The sequence below is a fragment of the Podarcis bocagei genome (assembly GCF_964188305.1).
Source record: "Podarcis bocagei genome assembly, chromosome: 9".
Taxonomy (NCBI): domain Eukaryota; kingdom Metazoa; phylum Chordata; class Lepidosauria; order Squamata; family Lacertidae; genus Podarcis; species Podarcis bocagei.
This window is the reverse complement of record NC_138134.1, coordinates 19,116,467-19,131,779: the sequence shown is the minus strand read 5'-3', so window position 1 is coordinate 19,131,779 and position 15,313 is coordinate 19,116,467. Positions and strand designations below refer to the sequence as shown.

The 15,313-nt window shown below is 43.1% G+C and overlaps 1 protein-coding gene across 4 annotated transcripts in view; it reads right to left on the bottom strand.

Moving 5' to 3' along the window:
* The window catches only part of NFXL1 (nuclear transcription factor, X-box binding like 1), a 76,817-nt gene extending 66,227 nt beyond the window's left edge, over window positions 1–10,590 (bottom strand). The window contains exons 1-5 of one of the 4 annotated variants that reach the window (XM_081208773.1): window positions 9,781–10,590; window positions 9,069–9,250; window positions 4,619–4,696; window positions 3,708–3,850; window positions 301–408 (exon numbers count right to left, since the gene is read on the bottom strand). In XM_081208773.1, coding sequence (XP_081064899.1) covers window positions 301–408; window positions 3,708–3,823 — 224 coding nt within the window. In that variant the 5' untranslated portion in view covers window positions 3,824–3,850; window positions 4,619–4,696; window positions 9,069–9,250; window positions 9,781–10,590. Of the gene's footprint in view, window positions 1–300; window positions 409–3,707; window positions 3,851–4,618; window positions 4,753–5,226; window positions 5,316–9,068; window positions 9,251–9,780 lie in introns of those variants that run through there. The other 3 variants (XM_081208774.1, XM_081208775.1, XM_081208776.1) reach the window with 3 other exon arrangements.
* Between the last annotated feature and the right edge of the window lie 4,723 nt (window positions 10,591–15,313).

Below are 15,313 nucleotides of genomic sequence, written 5' to 3'. Positions count from 1 at the left end.
AGGGTCAAGTGAAAAATAGTATGGTGACTTCCTACGGTAGCCCATAAGCTTGCCATTGGCCTAACCCACATGTTCCTGGATACAAGGGGAGCTGACACATTTCCTTCCAGATGTTGTGAACTACAAGTCTCATCAGTTCCAACCAGTATGACCAACAGTCATGGATGATGGGAGTTGCAGTCCACAACATCTGGAGGGCACCCTATTGGCTACCCGTGCTATATAGTAGTGTCACTAGTGCACTGTGAGGCCCAGCCAAGTGAAAATTATAACATATTTTCAGCCCTGAAAAACACTTACTCCTCTTCCTTATTTTTCTTCTCAGCTTTATCTTTCTGTCTCTCTTGGCTGTCCTTATTTTCCTTGGCCACTGTATCCTTTTCTTTTTCCTTTTCGCCATCAGATTTGCTGAAAGATTGATGGAAATTATATGACTTTTACAATAAAAGTAGAACCATCCCTTCAGAAAAGTCTTATTACATATCGCAGTGCATATTTAATTCTCTTATGGTTTTTTTCCCGTTTCATTGTACCAAAGAAACACCTTTACAATCAATTGTGGAATACATATTAAAAACTGATATTGCCACTATTATTGTAACGGGGGGAGGGGAAATAGGTGTGTTGTTGGCATATAGGAGATTTGCTGCTGCAACCATCTTAAAAAGTAACATTTATTTTTTGGCTGGGTGGAGTGTGGGGAGACAACAAAACTATCAGGCTCGCCTAGTTGCCATGTAGGTTTCAGTTTATACTCAACGATGGCCAATTTCTCAACATTAAAAAATATATAATATTTAGCCATTCTTTAGATCTGTCTCTAGGTGTTTCACTTGGCATTCTCTTGGCCTAGTAAAGACATTTCTAGTTACACTCTGATGAGTTCCACTCTACTAACCAGCAATAATGGCTGAAGCATATGGGCAAGGTATTTGTAAATTTGTAAATGTATTTGTAAATACAAATGCTATTCCTCCCTCAAGACTGGTGTTACCAGCAAATAAGGACAAGATTTGCTCCTTCTGTAGGCAGGTGTCATGTATACGGTTCTCCCAATGGTCTCTTTCAACCTATGGCAAATTATACTGTACAGTGGTACCTCGGGTTAAGTACTTAATTCGTTCTGGAGGTCTGTTCTTAACCTGAAACTTTTCTTAACCTGAAGCACCACTTTAGCTAATGGGGCCTCTTGCTGCCGCTGCGCCGCCACTGCACGATTTCTGTTCTCATCCTGAAGCAAAGTTCTTAACCTGAAGCACTATTTCTGGGTTGGCGGAGTCTGTAACCTGAAGCGTATGTAACCTGAAGCATATGTAACCCGAGGTGCCGCTGTACTGTACTCTAAAGCAGCAGTCGGCAGCATTTATCCAGCTGTCCTGCAGATGGCAGCAAGGTCTCAGCTGTTTTTAACAACTAGTGCTCTGCACTGGTATAAAAATTAAAAACACCTTCCACCTACGTAGCTATGTGAAAAAGCAAAGGTAACTTGTTTATGAAAAGCTATACGCTTTGTGTGTCTATCCAAATCCATTAAAATCAACCAAAATTTGCCATTTACTTCGATGGGATGGAAACTCTATTGTTTTCAAGGGAATTTTCAATCTACATAATTGGATGTAGGTAGATGTTTATGGTGGGGTCAGTGGTCCTCATGCATGGAAGTTCTTTTGCAGCATTCACACAATGCGGCTATCTAAATGCCAGCACATATTCGCCCCCCCCAAGTTTAACCCAGACTTTCCATTTCTGGAGGAAATCCAATTACAAAAAGCCTGACGGCAACAACCCATTTATGATATATCAGCACGCCATTTGCAACACACAATCCTTCTCAGTGTTGGATTGGGGAAGGGACTTAGCTCAGTAACAGAACACCTGATTGCAGGCAGTAGGTCCCAGTGTGGTGTAGTGGTTAGAGCGTCGGACTAAGACTTGGAAAGCCAGGGTTCAAATCCCCGCTCTGCCCATAAAGCTCACTGACATTGGGCCAGTCACTGCCTCTCAGCCTAACCTACCTCACAAGGTTGTGGGGATAAAATGGAGGAGTTTAGGGATTTTAAAAAATAGCTTTATAAACGGTGTGTCTTTGTTTCTCAATTTGACCCTTTTACAGGGTTTTGCATGTATTGTGGTATTTTATGCATTGTGACTTGCAGTTACTTTTATCGATCATAGTTTAGTAATTATTTATTGTCATTGCTAAGAGTGAATTTCTGCTCAATTGTTATTTGCTGATGTTTGGAGAGTTAAATTTATTGTGTAGTACTATATTCTCATAGACTGTTGCTTTACTTGATTTAAGTCGTTCCATTTTAAAGGTACATTGTATTCTGATTTTTTTGTATTGGATTAGATTATTGTAAGGTGTGTGTTGCATATTTTGTTGCTGTAAACTGCCTTATTCATAGTAATGCAGAAAGGAGGTATACAAATTAAAAGTGAAATTGGGGGGAATGAAACCTATGTACTGCCACCTTGAGCTCCTTGGGGTGGGATATAAATAAAATAAGTAAGCAAACAAACAAACAAACAAACAAACAAACAAACAAACAGGTTCAGCCCCCAGTCTCTCCACATAAATCTGGGGGAGACCTTGGCCTGGAATCCTGGAAAGCCTCTGCTAGTAAGGTAAAAAAGTTAAAGGACCCCTGGATGGTTAAGTCCAGTCAAATACTACTGTGGGGTTGTGGTGCTCATCTTGCTTTTAGGCTGAGGGAGCCGGCGTTTGTCCACAGACAACTTTCTGGGTCATGTGGCCAGCATGACAAAACTGCTTCTGGCGCAACGGGACACTGTGACAGAAACCAGAGCGCATGGAAATGCCGTTTACCTTCCCGCCACAGTGGTACTAAATTATCTACTCGCACTAGCCTACTTTTGAACTGCTACGTAGGTTGGCAGGAGCTGGGACCGAACAACGGGAGCTCACCCCATTGTGGGGATTCGAACCACCAACCTTCTCATCAGCAAGTCAAAGAGGCTCAGTGGTTTAGACCATAGTGCCACCCGCATCCTCTCTGCTAGTGAATGCAGTGGTACCTCGGGTTACATACACTTCAGGTTACATACACTTCAGGTTACAGACTCCGCTAACCCAGAAATAGTACCTCGGGTTAAGAACTTTGCTTCAGGATAAGAACAGAAATTGTGCTCCGGCGGCGCAGCAGCAGCAGGAGGCCCCATTAGCTAAAGTGGTGCTTCAGGTTAAGAACAGTTTCAGGTTAAGACCACTGTATACATCTGAGGAAGATGTACTGACTCCGTCTAAGGCAGTTTCCCAAGTTCTTATTGGTGTTGTGTCGACAAGACGAGTCACAAAACTAAAGAGCGTTTTCAGCAATCATACAGTCACAATTAAAGGATGTTCGATATATAAGGTGGCATGGCATGGCCTAGCCAAATAAAAAACAAAGTTCAGCTGACGTTAAACCTTTATAAGCCCTCCTAATTTCAATTGCTGGATTGTGCCCCATGTAAGAAAGGCTGCAATCCTAAACACACTAGGAAGTATATTTCACTGAACGTAATGGGACTTAGTGGCTAAATATGTTTTGGACTGCATTGCTTATAGGTAAGTACACATTTATCTAAATTGCGACAGTAAAATGTGATAGCAATATTAGTGAAGGACTTAAGAAGGCAGGTCATTCACATGCAGATCCTCCATGAAAAAATTAAAAACCGGTCAACTGGTTCACACTACTCACCTGCTTTCACTATTTCCCACTCCTTTCGTACTTTCGTTTTCGCCCTGGATAGGCAAGCTGTGAACATCTGAATGTGAGTGATGGGTTTTGATCACCTCTTTGGTCTTTGTGGTCATAATTGAAAGGTATTATCTGGGAGGGGACTGCAAAATGGATCCAAGATTGAAATTCAGACATTAAAACAAAGCTTGATTTTAATCTGCATTGGCATGATCCAGAGAAAAGAAACCATGCCTCATTGATTTCAAACACCCTCCCCTTAAAACCAATGGGATTTAAAAGAGTTTGTGAGGCTGCATCATGACTGGTTTTATTTAGAGTGAATAACAGAAAAATAATCAGAAAATAGAAAGAAAAGGGACTTATGCGTATGATCCAGCCAAATCTGAGCAGACATAAATCCTATTGATTGCTATAGTTTAGTGAAATACATGCTTAACTCTCCCTCAACCCCTGAAATCAGGGGGATGTAGACAATTAGGAGTAACACCCTTAATAGGGATTAAGCCCCATGTTGGAAACTGTGCTTATGTTTACTTGGATCAAACCAATTTGATCACTGATCTGGTTTCTCTACAATTAATCATTACGCATCTTGAAAAGAAAACAGCAATTTCTCACAGTATAGACACAGTGATTGCTTCACAATGATCAACGGCCTCAGAGAGGGCTTTTTTCCCCCCCACGATATATTGCAAAATAAACGCACATTGTTTCTTATTTTGTAATGCATAGTTTGCGCGTGTTCCTTCCAGGAAGTTGCCAACTTCAGCAAAACGGCATTTCAATATTGCCCACTCCTTGAATTCCATGTAGCATTCCCAGGCAAACTTACATCGACTAATAACCCACCACCACTTTCATTTGTGACTTTTAAACAAAACTGAGCAATGTAAATAACACATACCAACCTCATTCTATTCATTCCATGTGCTGCAGTAAATCCTGAATGGTAATGAAATTCTTCGCTTTCTGAGGAAAGTGTATATCTAGTACAAAACAAAGAGGAGGGGAAGGAGGGAATAAATTAACTCTGGTGAAGAGGATGCCAGCAATATAGTTGCAATAAGATGGTATTACAGCGCCTGCGTGTGCTCACCTTGGAAACGTAATCTGCTGTTCTGTGTAATGAAGGCAATCCCTTAAATCGCCTCACTCTAGCAGCCATCGCCATAATGAAAATCCAAAATGAAGCTGGGAACAAATTACCCTTTTGAAGTGCAGTACGTACTTTCAAAATATGCAATGTACCGTATTTTTCCGTGTGTAAGATGCCCCCATGTATAAGACGCCCCCTATTTTGGGGGACTCCAGATTAAGAAAACACCCCTCAGCACGCCCCGTGTATAAGACGAGCCCCAATTTTAAACCTAATTTTTTGGTTTAAAAAAACACTAGTCGTATACATGGAAAAATACGGTAAGTAGCAACATTCCGAGGGCAGAACACAAACACCTAGTAAAACATATTTGACCCCATTGTTGATTGAGATTTTGAGCTAGAAAAAAACGATAAGCACCTTTATTTATAGCTGTCACTCACCACCCCACCACCCAGGCACTCTGTATGTCTAGCAGCTGTGTCAGGCAGAAATTCAACACGTTCAGGTGTTTTCCCGTCGGGAGTCAGAAAGAGAACTCCACCTGCAGTTTTCTGTATGCTATACAACTTTCAGGGACACAGAGGATTTTAACCAATGCTATTCCAACTCGGAGCAGACCCACTGAAATTAATAACCATTTCATTAATTTTCCATTAGTTTCATTGAGTCTACTCTGAGCAGGATTAGCACTGGCTACAAACCAGAGTGTCCATCAAGAAAATGATAACAACCTAGCATCAGCTTAGGAATGTTAATAATATGAATATTATGCATGGGCATTGAGAAAGACTAAGGTTCTTAGGACGGTCTCAAGTGACAGCTATCATCCATCTCTGGGTATCATATCAGCTCCGATTTGTGCTTCAATGGTCAATAAGGGCACAGAACAGTAAGGATACAAAATAGGACTTTCCCCACTTGGTTCTGCTGGATATTCTCTCATCATTTGTTCCAGAAACAGAGAAGAACAGAGAAGAAGTTTCAAAAAGAAGCAGAAGGCTGATTGTTTTGTCTGTGCAAGGACATTTTCTGTGGGAACTGTTCTTTGGACATGCGCAATATGACAGGAAGTACTGATAACAATGGTTCTGTGTAACTTGCTGTAACTTGTTGTGAGCCTCTTGCTTGCGTCTTGCGGTGAGAGAAGCAGAGAGACTCTTGGACTCTTGTTGGACTCTAAGCCTGCGTTGATCATGCAGTGGTGAATATCCGTATATATTTGCTACCAATATGCTATTATGTCCGTCAAGGAAATCCCTACACTTGACTGAATCTTTAAGGTGTCCATGAATGTTTATTGCCTACTGTGTGTACCTTCAACCCAGAAGATGCTTCCAAGGAGCTGCGTTGAGATGTACCTCTACTGAGTATGGAGACTGGCACACACACTCAGCGGAAGTGATGCTGGACCCAATCCTTCTAAATCATCCATCAGAGGTTGATGGATTGACCCAACAGGTTCAACGGAAACAGGAAACAGAGGCCAGGCCATACCTTGTTTAGCTTCCACCGGCAGCTAAAGACTTATTCTCCAAGGTATCTGTAAGTTAGTGCTGTTTTATATTATGTTTTCCTATCATTGTTATTTGGCTTTTTTTTAAAAAAGGTATCATCACTCTTGAGTTCTCTTGGAACAGAGCTGGACTCGGAAACTTTATAGGGCTGGCGGACTGGCTGGTTGGGCTCCCTTGCCCGCCTGCTTACTCTGATGCTACCTCAGCTGCTGGCAACCAGCACCCCCAGGCCAGCCCCAGAGGCATCGTTCACCTGAGGAGTTTGTAGCCAGGGCTGCTGCAACAAACAGCTGTGCAAGCCTTTGGGAGGCAGAGATGTGAAAGGGCACCAGAGGTGGGAAGGGAAGAGGGACAGAGGCCAGTGTTGCCCACGGCACCCGTGACCATCATTCAAGGTACCCCAGGGTGCCATGGCACTCTGCTTGAAAACCACTGCTGTACATCTTTCTTTGGAAGCACCTGACTCAATGTAAGATTGGGGTACTTTTCCCTTTGGATGTGACTCCTACCTGGAGTCCCAGTAGTAGCCTCTGAAAAGCCAGTTCTTTGTAGTTTACTCTCATATTGCCTCCGTAATGAATGAGTCTCCAATTCACATGTGATTTCACTGAACACATCATTCTTTCCCACAGCAGCAGCACCTGGTAGAGCATATGTGTGCATACACAAACACATGGATCAGCACTAGTGGGGGAGGAAATGTGGTGATCAGTGGCACCCCCTCACAGGAGTGTTAGCTATGAGCGTCAGTGTTTGTGTTTCTCTGAATATAACATCCACATGCCTTTGGCAGAGGCGTCCAGGACAAGAGGAAAATAAAACTTCCAGGACTACTCAACATCTCTGCAAAAAAAATTAAAATTAAATGCTCCCCGACCCGCCATGCACACATCATGAAGCTTGTAATCTTGGATGAACTGCAGCAGATTTTTATTTTTATTTAAAGCTATCTTTAATCTCTTCTTACATCTCGCTTAGTCAGGTCTTTCCTAATTCCTCTAAATCTCATTAAGGCTGCCACCATTCAGAAGCTTCTAGGCATTTGCGAGGAGGCAGAACTCCAAATTGTTCTGTGCTCCTGGACAGATCCTGAATGTTTTGACGTTTGACTTAGAACAATTCCTAAAGGTATTGAAGGGGTGTAATTGTAGTAAGCGCCTTCATTCCACACACTCCTTACGCCTGACTGTTAATTAAATGTCTATGTGTACAACCAAAAATACACCATCATTCTTCTTTTAAATATTCTTTTATCGATTTTCATCTCATATAGCCCAACAAATACATCTCAATATAAAGTACTCCAAAAGAGGGGGGGATGGAGCAGGAGGAATGGGGTGAGAGTGCTGGATGCTGGAGAACAGCTGGATAATATCTGGGAGTGCTGAGCTTTGCAGTAGGGAGTGGCTGAGTGGATGGAAAAAGACCTCCCAGCCCTAATGTCCCAGCAGAGAGGGATTGCTCCCTCAACCAGGCCCTGCTCCCTATTAGTGTGATCGCCCTAGCAACCAGGGAAGCATAGAATCCTAGAACCATAGAGTTGGGAAGGACCACAAGGACCATCTAGTCCAGGGTTTCCCAAACTTAGATCTCCAGCTGTTTTCGGACTACAATGCCCATCATCCCTGACCACTGGTCCTGCTAGCTATGGATGATGGGAGTTGTAGTCCAAAAACAGCTGGAGACCCAAATCTGGGAAACCCTGATCTAGTCCTACTCCCTGCAATCTGGGCTCATATTGGATCACGAGCTGGTTGGACAGATTCTACCCTGGTTGACAAGAGCGCCAGCACAAATAGTACCAACCTACCTGCAGGTAGATTGTCAGGTCCCATCACTCAGTACACAAACTGCACAAATGACTGTTCCTGCCTCCCTCTTCCGAAGAGGGTGCAAAGGGCGTGCACCAGGTGTTGTCTTAGTATGGGCCTAGTCACGTACCGCAGAGCTCTGCTTTGAATGTTTGAACTTTGTAACCTGTTCTATGTTTAGGCCGTGTAATGATTTGGAGGACAAAACCTTTGGTAACAATTGAGCAGGGTCTGAGTACTGCATCTCAGAGTGGGAGCTAAGACACCCTAATATAGTGGTACCTCGGGTTAAGAACTTAATTCGTTCCGGAGGTCTGTTCTTAACCTGAAACTGTTCTTAACCTGAGGTACCACTTTAGCTAATGGGGCCTCCCGCTGCCGCGCGATTTCTGTTCTCATCCTGAAGCAAAGTTCTTAACCCAAGGTACTATTTCTGGGTTAGCGGAGTCTGTAACCTGAAGCGCCAGTAACCTGAGGTACCACTGTACAAACCACCAGAGCAGCTGACCCCAAAGAGGTGTTGCGGATGCCAGTAACAAAGATGTGAGGCAAAAGACAACGGGTTATGCATAGTTTTTTCCTAAATAGCACACAGAGATGACTTGAGCTTGCCAATCAGACAACTTCTAGGCCAGAAGTTGTACCATGGCGAACGTGCAGTTCAGCACAGAACTTCGTCAATTTGTTTGCCTCAAAGGATTGAGCAGACGACTTCATGGGCATAGCCGGGGGGGCAGCTGCCCCCCCCATTTAAAAAATCAGTAAAAATACATAGCTGAGGTTCTGTGCCCCCTTAAAAAAGGGCCTGCCCCTCCCCCAACAAAAATCCTGGCTACATCCATGGCAGACTTTAGATAACGCAGGTGCTGGCACTCATGAGTTAATCTCCAATTACCAGAAAAAAAGAACATTTTCTCAGAGGCCAGCTTTTTACCCAGAGGGCTGAGCACGGGAACAATTTTCTTGCAACAGGAAAACCATTTTCTTGACAGACACTGTTCCAGAAATACTGAACGTGAGTATAGAAGCACCACATATTGGGACAGAAAATGAGACTTTTCTAAATTTGCTTCCTTGTCAATCGGAGCTCAGCTTTGGGAGTCTTGAAAACCTTAGCTGAGGGGAAGAAGAAATAGAATAGTTTACGCTATTCAGCGTTCAGAGTAGATGTTCTTTTTTCCTGTTGGATATCAAAACTGCCATTTGTAAAAGGGGAAAATATCTAATGCTTCCTTGTGATATTCCAAGTTAGTCAAATCTTTCAAACACCAGAAAGAAGCCTATAGAAGTTCCGTCTAGAAGTTCCCTCCCTTCTGAACCCAGATCTTGCTCCTCACCTCCACCATGAAGCTGTCCACAATTAGGGCTGCCAGCTCTGGCTGAGAAAATTCCTGGAGAGGTTTTTGAGCGGATATCAAAATTCTACATGTTACTTTACCCCTCTCAATGCTGGTTAGAATTCACAGGCCCAGTTCCACCTCTTCAACTCCCCTTTAAACTATAAACCTCAGGGAGAGGGGTGGGTCTCTCCAGGCAACCACCCATTTCAGCCACCCTCCTAAGTATTCTCCCTCCCTGAGGCTAGTGGCCAGCATGATACTTTCATCCTGAAGCACTGGAAAATACAGTAAATGTGAAATTTTTACCTTAAAGCTGAATTGGCTTGCTCTTGGCTTCCTTCCAGCTGAGTTGAGCAGCAGCAACAGCAGGAGAGGGCTTTTTGACTTCCTGCTCTGCTAGGGGCTCCCTGGAGTGGTTTGCTATAGCATCCAGCAAGATGCGATAGCATCTTATGTTTCTCTCTCTGACAGCATCTGGAACAGGGAACTGTCAATACAGGCAAAAGTGCCTATGTTTTTAAAAAGCTACTTGACAGAACAATGGGCTGCCGCTGCTGCGAGGGAAGGAAAACAATCCTCCCTTGTTACAATCACATTAAAATCAAGCATTCTGTTTTACTGGTTTGCCAACACAGCTGCCTCAGTTTATAGACACAAGAATATTCATGTACTGCATCTGTAACCCAGTGTCCTGAGCCAATACCAGCAACTGCAATCCTCCATATGGCTTGGCCCTCCCAGATCCCTTTTACAAGTGATCATCTTAATTCTCATTCAGTATGTACTATACATGCACTCTAGAACAAAGGCCACACTTAAACCCACTGATTTTGCTAGGTTTGTACCTCTTTGCTTTTAAAATTACACAATTTATGCCTCTGAAACAATGTATTTTGTTAAAACTGGCATAGAATATTGATTTGGAGCAAAATGCGTGGCTATGTTTTCCGCCTCCATCACAACTGGAACTCGAATGCAAGATGGAAATTAAGGATGCAAAGGGACTTGTTTGTGAGTAGACATTCACAGGCTTGTACTATAAAACACAGAAGGGACGCGGGTGGCGCTGTGGGTTAAACCACAGAGCCTAGGACTTGCCGATCAGAAGGTCGGTGGTTCGAATCCCCGCGACGGGGTGAGCTCCCGTTGCTCGGTCCCTGCTCCTGCCAGCCTAGCAGTTCAAAAGCACGTCAAAGTGCAAGTAGATAAATAGTACAGCTCCGGCAGGAAGGTAAACGGCATTTCTGTGCGCTGCTCTGGTTTGCCAGAAGCAGCTTAGTCACGCTGGCCACATGACCCGGAAGCTGTACGCCGGCTCCCTCGGCCAATAAAGTGAGATGAGCGCCACAACTCCAGAGTCGGCCACGACTGGACCTAAGGGTCAGGGGTCCCTTTACCTTTACTGTAAAACACGTACATAGCCTTTTCCCATGCCTCTGCTGCCTTCCTATTTGCTGTTTATGACGCCTGGAGCCCTGTTCACTATAGCAGGTGCAAGAGGGGGCAGATGAAGGACTTGGTCGCTTTGCCTTCCATCTAACCAGTAGTTTGAATTGGAGCCTGGCAACTCTGGCTTAAGGCTCGTGAAATGGAAGTGTTGCAGAATCAGGCACCAAATTGGCAGACAATTATACAGCTGAAGGTGGCTTTGTCTGGATTGTTAAAGCTTGGGGAAATTACTTTTGCTATTTCATAACTATTCTTAAACCCGAAAAACAAGTTGTGAGTTTCTGATGGATAGACGGAGGTAAACAATATAAAATTCATGGTGATCACAAGACATTTGGAAGCAACACAACTCATGCGACATTTACTAACGGTGAAATCCTAATTATATCTGCTGGAGGAGTACGTTCCGTTGAATTCAATGGGGCTTACTCCCAGGTAAAGCAGGATTAGGGTTGTAGTATTAATTCCCAGTCAATTTCTTTAGGGAGAGGAAGCATAGATCATATGGGTTTCACACACACCTACCCATGCATAGAAGCTGAGTTACTTATGCAGTCAATTACTGGAGATGCTGCAGACCTGCAGCTTTCTGTTGTTTCTCTGAGTAAATTGCAGATTATTTCTCTATTCATGCTACCCTCTTAACCAGGTGTTCTCTCTCATATTATCTTTATTTGCCTAAATCAGTAGTTGCATAAAAATTCTGACATTACAAACCACTTAAAAATTTAATGAAGCATTTCTCACTCCACTTATCAAAATATCAACTTAAAAAGTACTGTGTTGTTCCTGGAAACATTAGTTTGACTGGTGCTCCTTTTGCTACATTTGGTTCTGAGAACAGAGCTCTACATTTGTTATCCTACTATGTACTATTAATCAGTGCTTCTTTTATCAAAAAAATATTCAGGGGTACTCTCATTTTCCTACTCATATTGAAATACTGCCCCTCAATGAGGCCAAACTTAGATTCACAAAATGTTTAGGGGTATGCGTACCCCTGTATGTCCCCAGAAAAAAGCACTGTTATTAATGCTTTGAGGGGGTATTCAGGTAGCAGGGTATGCTTCCAATTGCATGACCCCCACTATATAGTTTTAAAATGGTTTAGGGGCTAGTAGCCATCAAGCATTGTGTAGCATAGCAGGAGAAGAAGGGAATATTCTTTACATCTTTCCACTGCCAGGACCAGGAATAGTACTCTGAGCTGGTGTGAGATGCACTTCAACATGTCATCATTATATTCAACAACTTAGAACTACAGTGGTACCTCGGGTTACATACGCTTCAGGTTACAGATGCTTGAGATTACAGACTCCACTAACCCAGAAATAGTACCTCGGGTTAAGAACTTTGCTTCAGGATGAGAACAGAAATCGTGCGGCGGCGGCATGGCAGCAGCGGGAGGCCCTATTAACTAAAGTGGTGCTTCAGTTTCAGGTTAAGAACAGTTTCAGGTTAAGAACGGACCTCCAGAATGAATTAAGTACGTAACCAGAGGTACCACTGTATAATAATTATTGTTTCATATTCACCACCTGCCTTGGTTATCATAGAGCAACATATTTTCCTAGTAAGGAGATGGACATTTCTCTTACATTTATAGATAAATATGTCAATCGTTGCAACAAGTCAGGTTTCACTTAATAGCCATTTTGAGAGTTACTGAGGCCCAAGTAAGTAGCCTTCAAAACAAACCTCCAGAACCACAAACAAGACCACAATCCCAAAACCAATTACAGATGATCAACTACTTTTAGAATTATTAAAGACACTGGCGTGTACTACTCTGCTCCCCAATGGCAGCATAGTTCAAAATAAACAACAGTCCTAATAATATGTCCTTTTTTGCTCCTGGACCCCTGAATCTTCTTCAATAATACTCAATATGTATGAAGTATGTATTATTTGCTGAGCCTTCATTGTTGAATTCGGTCTCTACTTAGCAGTTAGCAATACATGGGACTTAACTCCATTGAATTCCACAGGACTTACGGTACTTCTAAACAGACATGGATGTGGTTGTACTGTTAACTGATAACAGATAAAACAAAGTTATACTGTATATGGTTCTGGGCAGAGGCCCCCATCGTGGTTTGCAAATCAAATGAAGTTTAAGTCTACTCTGTAGTTAAAAAGGCACATTGTAAAGTTAACTCACTGTACCAGGCTAATAATAATAAATACTATAATGTAAGTTCCATTAGCGTGTATGACACCTGACAGTGGGCAATAGGATACATCTCTGCCTCAACAAGTTTATGGTCTAATTTATTATTGCGATAATTAAAAGGAGAGGAATCAGTAAATATAAAAGGAATACACAGTTTCAGTTAACTAGTTTATGCTACCATTGTTTCTACACACACACAATATTAACACAAACCGATATCCAAAATGGCAATATCCAAAACCAGCAGAGAAACATTTCAGCCTTTGAGATAGCTACTTTAAAGGAAGACTGCAAAATGAAACCACAAATTACTGTTGCTCAAGAGTTTCAGTGCTATCACTTTTGGACTGAAGGGCGTCTTGCGCTACATCTGTTAACTGGCCTACTTAAAGTCGGTTATCAACTGACAACAGGTTTTTGTGAATGGCCACAGTTAATAGTATAATCATCACCTAATGCACTTTCTGTATTTCACTTCATTCTGACCTGATCACAATTCGCCTCCACTACATATTCTCATAACTTCATGCTTCTGATTAATTTGTCTGTGTTTTGTACCATAATAAATGTGTTGTCCTTTAAGGTGCCAAAAGCCTCTCCCCCACCACAATGAATTAATATTGCTATTCCTCCGGAAATCCTACATGTTAAAAGACTAAAGGTGCACACAGATGCAACTTACAGAGGTTTGCTGACTTTTTTTTCTTTAACTGACCTTCTGCATTTGTGCTTTTAGGAACAGTTAGATCTTAGGTGATAACACTTTATCTCTTGGGTTGTGAAAAGCCAAGGCTCCCTCTCCTCAATCTGCTTACAATCCTGTTTAGTTAGCATGGATTCATTGCTTCCAACACAAATTAACCACCTGTTTGTACTCAGAACAAAGTAAGGATGCTCAGGGATCATGGCTCCTTTTCACTTTCTGAAGGCAGACTTAAGGCAGCATTGATACTAATCCCTGCTGGTGGCAGAGAGGCTTAGAGTGGTGTTTGTTTACTGGATTACTAATGCAAGTGGAAAGCCTCTATTGACTGTGCAACTCTATATACACAACAGTATATTTTTATTACGGTAAGTTAAATTGAGTTTACTCCCTTGGTAAAGGGTGCAGGATTCCAGCAGCCTTAGCAGTCCTTCCCACACTGATGACATTTACACACGGAACAAACCTGCCTGTGTGTGTTTAAGCGTAGTTGGAGTGGCCTGACTATGGAGTAATAAGGTAAAGGGACCCCTGACCATTAGGTCCAGTCGTGGCCGACTCTGGGGTTGCAGCGCTCATCTCGCTTTATTGGCCGAGGGAGCCAGCATACTACTTCCGGGTCATGTGGCCAGCATGACTAAGCCACTTCTGGTGAACCAGAGCAGCACACGAAAATGCTGTTTACCGTCCCACCGATACCTATTTATCTACTTGCACTTTGATGTGCTTTCGAAGTGTTAGGTGGGCAGGAGCAGGGACGGAGCAACGGGAGCTCACCCTGTTGTGGAGATTCAAACCGCTGACCTTCTGATCACCAAGTCCTAGGCTCTGTGGTTTAACCCACAGCGCCACCTGCGTCCCATACGGAGAAATACTCAGGGCTTTTTTTTTTAGGTGGGTGCCACTGCCATTCTAAGAGAACGAGGGAGGTGTTCATGGTGAGCTCCGGCACTTCTTTCCCCAGAAAAATAGCAGAATACGAATGGTATGGTTGTGGTGTGGATGCATCTTCTCAATTGCTCTTGAGCTAGAACATTAAGAGAAAGTAATTCAGATTAATAAACAAGAATAGTATTATTATTAAATCTGTATACTGCCCTTCGGCCAATGATCGCGGGGGCCGTTCACAACAGAAAGACACAAAATGAGAATACAAAGTACATAATTAAACCAAAACGAACCAATAACCGCCCCCCTGCCCCAAACACATATGAGTGTGTTAATCAGCCTGGTTGAAGAGAAAGGTTTATCCCCCATGACTCTGGAGAAACTGGTTTTGGGTAGGGGCTCGGATGCCTCAGCCTTGAAGAACTTTACCCGGTCCGAATGATAGAAGTGCGTAATGGAAATGAGGCGAGGTTCATATCACTTATGCAAGGAGTTTCGCCATACCAGGAACGCGGGCTAGCGCGGAGTTCCCTCGCCGGCCAACTCGCCATTGTTGCGTCACAATGGACCAGCGAGGAGGAGGAGGAGGATGGGGATGTGGAAGAAGCGAGAGGCGCTTGGGCGGT